This window comes from Photinus pyralis, unplaced genomic scaffold, assembly GCF_008802855.1.
Source record: "Photinus pyralis isolate 1611_PpyrPB1 unplaced genomic scaffold, Ppyr1.3 Ppyr1.4_LG1, whole genome shotgun sequence".
Classification (NCBI taxonomy): Eukaryota; Metazoa; Arthropoda; class Insecta; order Coleoptera; family Lampyridae; genus Photinus; species Photinus pyralis.
In genome coordinates this window covers 56,381,283-56,387,137 of record NW_022170249.1, presented here as the reverse complement: position 1 = coordinate 56,387,137, position 5,855 = coordinate 56,381,283, and the positions used below count along the sequence as shown (strand labels likewise).

Below are 5,855 nucleotides of genomic sequence, written 5' to 3'. Positions count from 1 at the left end.
TTCAGAGATTCGTTAATTAAAGCGGGGAACGTATGCCCATTTTCAGAAGCTTGCACTATTGCCAGCTCGTGTAATAAACTGTTTCGTCGAAACTTTTTGAAACCGGATACTATTGGTTTGATTCCGAGACATGGGTATCGTTATAGAGATAAACAATCAAAGATAGCAATTGAGTGGTTAATATGGGAGGAAAAAGTAAGAGAAATTAACATCTTGCACGCTGCTAAAGGGAAGGAAATGGTACTAGGTGGTTTATCCGTCGACGGGTATTGCGCAGAAACAAATCAAGTCTTCGAAATGATGGGGTGTTTCTACCACGGCTGCACAAAATGTTTTAAAAACGATCGTGATAAACCAGTATATAATAACAGCGACGAGACCATGAATCTAAGATATGAAAATACCCGTTCGAAGATCGATCATTTAAATCAACTAGGTTACGAGGTCATAGTGAAATGGGAATGCGAATTTAATCAAGAGAAAAACTCCGATATGACTCTGTACATATCTGACCATCCGCTAATCAATTTTGCCCCTTTAAATGCGAGAGATAGTTTTTACGGAGGTCGCACAGGAAACATCAAGTCTTACTACCAAGTGAAAGAAGGGGAAAAAATAAAATATATTGATATCTGCTCATTGTACCCCTGGGTTTGTAAGTATGGAAAATTTCCGCTAGGACACCCCAAAGTTTTACTCTCGAATGACTTGATCGATCTAGATGTTACCAAAGTAGACGGCATCGTTAAATGTAAGGTATTACCTCCGCAAAATTTATTTCACCCGGTACTTCCAATAAAACTAAATAATAAATTAATGTTCCCTCTGTGTTTCTCTTGCGCCAAGAGCTTTAATCAGGGGGAATGTTGTCACAACACAGAGGAGAGAGCCATTGTGGGAACTTGGGTCGTTGACGAACTTGTTAAAGCTTTAGAAAAGGGGTATGAAGTTCTACAAATCTACGAAGTTTGGGATTATAAAACCGAACAATATGATGGGAAGACAGGGGGATTATTTACAGAAATGATGAATAAATTTATCAAAATTAAACAGGAAGCGAGTGGATGGCCCTCGAACTGTAAAACTTTCGAACAGAAAATTGCATATATTGCTCAATTTTTTGAAAAAGAAGGAATTCATTTGGATTTTGATAGTATTGTAACTAACCCAGGTCTGCGCTCATTGGCAAAACTTATTTTAAATTCATTTTTTGGTAAATTTGGGCAACGGGAAAATCAACCGAAGACAAAAATTGTTAAGCAGTCGACCGAACTGTATTCACTACTATTTGGTCCAGCAATTGAAGTTGTTGGAATTTTACCAATAAACGAGGAAACATTGGTAGTCAATTATCAATACAAAGAGGAATCATATACTCCTTTAAGTACAGTTAATGTTTCAATTGCGGCGTACGTCACAGCACAAGCACGTTTAAAATTGTACTCCTACTTGGATCAATTAGGGGAAAGGGTTTTGTATTTTGATACCGATAGTGTTATTTATATTTCACGAGAAGGCGAATATGAGCCCGAAACAGGCGACTGCCTTGGTGACATGACCAATGAGCTGGAGTGTTACGGACCAGGAAGCTACATCACCGAATTTGCGTCGGGTGGTCCAAAAAATTATGGATTTGTGGTCTACTCTCCTACTCAAGATAAATGTTTTCAATCGTGTAAGGTAAAAGGCATATCAATTAATCATGAAGTATCAAAATTGGTAAACTTCGACACGATGAAAAACATGATAATTAACGAAGAGCCGCCTCAGAAAATATTGTATAAGAATTTTGAAAGAACCGCAGAACATCAGGTTTTAACTGTCCAAAGAGAGAAAATATTCCGACCGAATCTATTGAAAAGGTGTTTCAGCAGTTACGAATCGTATCCCTATGGATATAAAAAATTTAAAACGGAAGAAGATGAAGACAATGGGAATCGCGGGTCATCATTTCCCGAAGCATCTATATATCTCCAACTCCAAGAGCAATGAGAGGAAAAGTTTGACGAATTAGTGCGTACCAGTATAAATTTTGTGATACCTACACCTACCTATACTTACGCATTTTATATTGACTTACAACAAACTACAAGTAAACCAATAAACTAGTTAGGTGATATTGTAACTTACCTATATAATAATTAGCGAAATTCCGTTTGTTATATTTGCGATGTGTGTTTACAAGACAAATAAAAAATGAATAGGTTTTCTTTTCTTTTACCACATCGGCACCAGTGATCCACCTACCTGTAAAAGAATAAATGGTAAGTTACATCAGGTAATTCTCCTTTAGGTAGATTTCTATCTATTTACCTAATGTAATGGTACCAGTACCTACATTTATAGGTACTTCCAAAAACACTCTAACTTTCGTAACTATAAAGCAATTTCGAACAAACTTTAAGAGATGGTGTAGCTCATAAGTATCTCGGACAAGTTTGTGGATCAGTCAATTCCGTCATACAACAACAACAAAATGGCGGAAAGATATCTACCTATACCTGATCGGCAGAGCCGAAGGGGATTTTGATATTAAAAATCACTTCTATCCTCTTTATAATTACCTTAATTCTAACATTACAAATGGCATTTTAAGTTAGGAATGTAGCGTTCCATTTTATCACGTATTTGATAGTAAACTTTTATCTTGATTTAGCATTAATTACGTCAATTGTTGGTTAAAGGTTGTTCCATATTTTGAAGGTGTTTGAAAAGTCTGGAAAGGAGTGTGACTGAATATCACTACGCTCCATCATTTGGCTAAATTAATGTCATCATCCACTCCTACTACTCTACTGACACTGTTTTCGACAATCGAACACTTACGCTTCCTCAAATGGATTGGGTTTGTTAATAAAAACATTAAAAATCAAGATTTTTATACATCAATTCCATTCTAGATAGCTGGTTAAATAGAACTCAATCTAGTTTCAAAGGTACTATCAGACAAAGTTTCTATAATTTTGAAGGGGAAGGATCTTTTAAAACCGGTGAGAATACTCGCATTCGCACGAGTTTTTCATGAGTTAAAGGAATAATTAAAAACAATGTCCTCGTGTCATCGCTATTGCGGTGAGTTCGAATCTCACAACTTGCCAATTTTTTAGTAGTACAAAACATATCCTGATTACCAAGCTTCGTAGGGCATGTACCTAAAGTTGGCGGTTCCGGCAGTGTACCATGACTGTCGTTAGGTGACGCAGACGGCTGTTGATGTGATCTAAAAACGTCTGTACCTCGGGAGTTTCACCATAAATAAGTGTTCAATTGGACAGCTCAATGAAAGTTCGTCAATAAAGTCGCTCAAAAGTGACATCAGACTTCAATGAAGTCAATTTTAGTTAGAAAGAAAAAGAAAACCGTACGTTCTGATGCAGCGATCTGTGCTCGTCATAAGGAAAGCAATTCTTTTGATACGACTATCACTACCGTATGGTTCTAGTCTGGGAAGATCAGGAATTGTTTCATAATGCGATATGCATTCCACCTTTCATCAGAGCTTTTTTCAAAATATTTATTGAAATACTACTCCTTAGAGTATAATTGCTGTGGTTGCTGTAAAGATCGTTTCCAAGGTCTCCCAGCGAATATAATCTACCGATCCCGATGCTCAACAAGTAACCCACTTAACGTACAGGTCATTTATTTTGGGGTTAATACCTTCTCACTCGATTGGTTTGATGACAACTAAACTAATATTTATTGAAGGTCTCAAACGAGATGGGGTCGATCGTTTACTTGTCGAATTCTTCAATTATCGCTGTAGTAAACACGCCGCTGGTTTACCCATGTCCAGCTCATAAGTTAAATCAGTCCACAACCAGTCGTATCCCCATTCCCCTCACGCAAAATATTCACTGCAATACCGACGCATTGACTCATTTTTACGGTTGATGAGTATAACCTCTACAATATAGGGTATTTGATATTCATGTTTTAAGGCGATACTAAATCGCCCGCCTAATTTTACGACGAAGCCAGTTACATCAGATTTACCTAATAGGTCTACATTCGCTCGCTTGATCTACATACCCAAATAGTAAATACATTCGACTTGTACTGTAACAGGAGATCCGTCTGATTTAAAGTGAGGTGTTTCTGATTAAACTCAACGGCGCGAAGAAATAAGATCAGCTGTCCTGGAACACTCGCCCTTAAATCCGTACGCACACGCTTAATTAAACGCGAATGGAACCACAGACCAAGCTTAATTGCAAACTCCACTGAATGTAAATCGTACTCGAACCGAACCCGAATAACTAAGATACGATTTGAGATTCATCGTGTTCATGGATGAACGGGGAAACTGATTGCAAATGGAAACAGATCCATTGTATGGGGCCCCTTTCTAGTAAACAGAGAAAGTTACTTCTCTAATGGTGACCGAGCGACATTGTCAGGTGTTATTGATTGATTATAGATTTCGAAGGACACAGAAGATCAAACGTATAACTGGTAAACAGGAAAACAGGTAAACAGATGAACGGGTAAACAGGTAAACAGATGAACAGGTAAACAGGTAAACAGATGAACAGGTAAACAGATAAACAGGTAAACAGATGAACGCGTAAACAGATGAACAGGTAAACAGATAAACAGGTAAACACATGAACAGGTAAACAGATGAACAGGTAAACAGATAAACAGGTAAACAGATGAACAGGTAAACACCTGTTTATCTGTTTACCTGTTCATCTGTTTACGCGTTCATCTGTTTACCTGTTTATCTGTTTACCTGTTCATCTGTTTACCTGTTTACCTGTTCATCTGTTTACCTGTTTACCCGTTCATCTGTTTACCTGTTTTCCTGTTTACCAGTTATACGTTTGATCTTCTGTGTCCTTCGAAATCTATAATCAATCAATAACACCTGACAATGTCGCTCGGTCACCATTAGAGAAGTAACTTTCTCTGTTTACTAGAAAGGGGCCCCATACAATGGATCTGTTTCCATTTGCAATCAGTTTCCCCGTTCATCCATGAACACGATGAATCTCAAATCGTATCTTAGTTATTCGGGTTCGGTTCGAGTACGATTTACATTCAGTGGAGTTTGCAATTAAGCTTGGTCTGTGGTTCCATTCGCGTTTAATTAAGCGTGTGCGTACGGATTTAAGGGCGAGTGTTCCAGGACAGCTGATCTTATTTCTTCGCGCCGTTGAGTTTAATCAGAAACACCTCACTTTAAATCAGACGGATCTCCTGTTACAGTACAAGTCGAATGTATTTACTATTTGGGTATGTAGATCAAGCGAGCGAATGTAGACCTATTAGGTAAATCTGATGTAACTGGCTTCGTCGTAAAATTAGGCGGGCGATTTTAGTATCGCCTTAAAACATGAATATCAAATACCCTATATTGTAGAGGTTATACTCATCAACCGTAAAAATGAGTCAATGCGTCGGTATTGCAGTGAATATTTTGCGTGAGGGGAATGGGGATACGACTGGTTGTGGACTGATTTAACTTATGAGCTGGACATGGGTAAACCAGCGACGTGTTTACTACAGCGATAATTGAAGAATTCGACAAGTAAACGATCGACCCCATCTCGTTTGAGACCTTCAATAAATATTAGTTTAGTTGTCATCAAACCAATCGAGTGAGAAGGTATTAACCCCAAAATAAATGACCTGTACGTTAAGTGGGTTACTTGTTGAGCATCGGGATCGGTAGATTATATTCGCTGGGAGACCTTGGAAACGATCTTTACAGCAACCACAGCAATTATACTCTAAGGAGTAGTATTTCAATAAATATTTTGAAAAAAGCTCTGATGAAAGGTGGAACGCATATCGCATTATGAAACAATTCCTGATCTTCCCAGACTAGAACCATACGGTAGTGATAGTCG

The 5,855-nt window shown here is 38.0% G+C and overlaps 1 protein-coding gene across 1 annotated transcript; it reads left to right on the top strand.

Annotated features, from left to right (window-relative positions):
* The first annotated feature begins 237 nt into the window (after window positions 1-237).
* Window positions 238-1,992, top strand: LOC116163679 (probable DNA polymerase). Its single transcript, XM_031477748.1, has one exon. It carries the CDS (start codon window positions 238-240, stop codon window positions 1,990-1,992), a length of 1,755 nt encoding a protein of 584 aa, XP_031333608.1.
* Window positions 1,993-5,855: the final 3,863 nt, after the last annotated feature.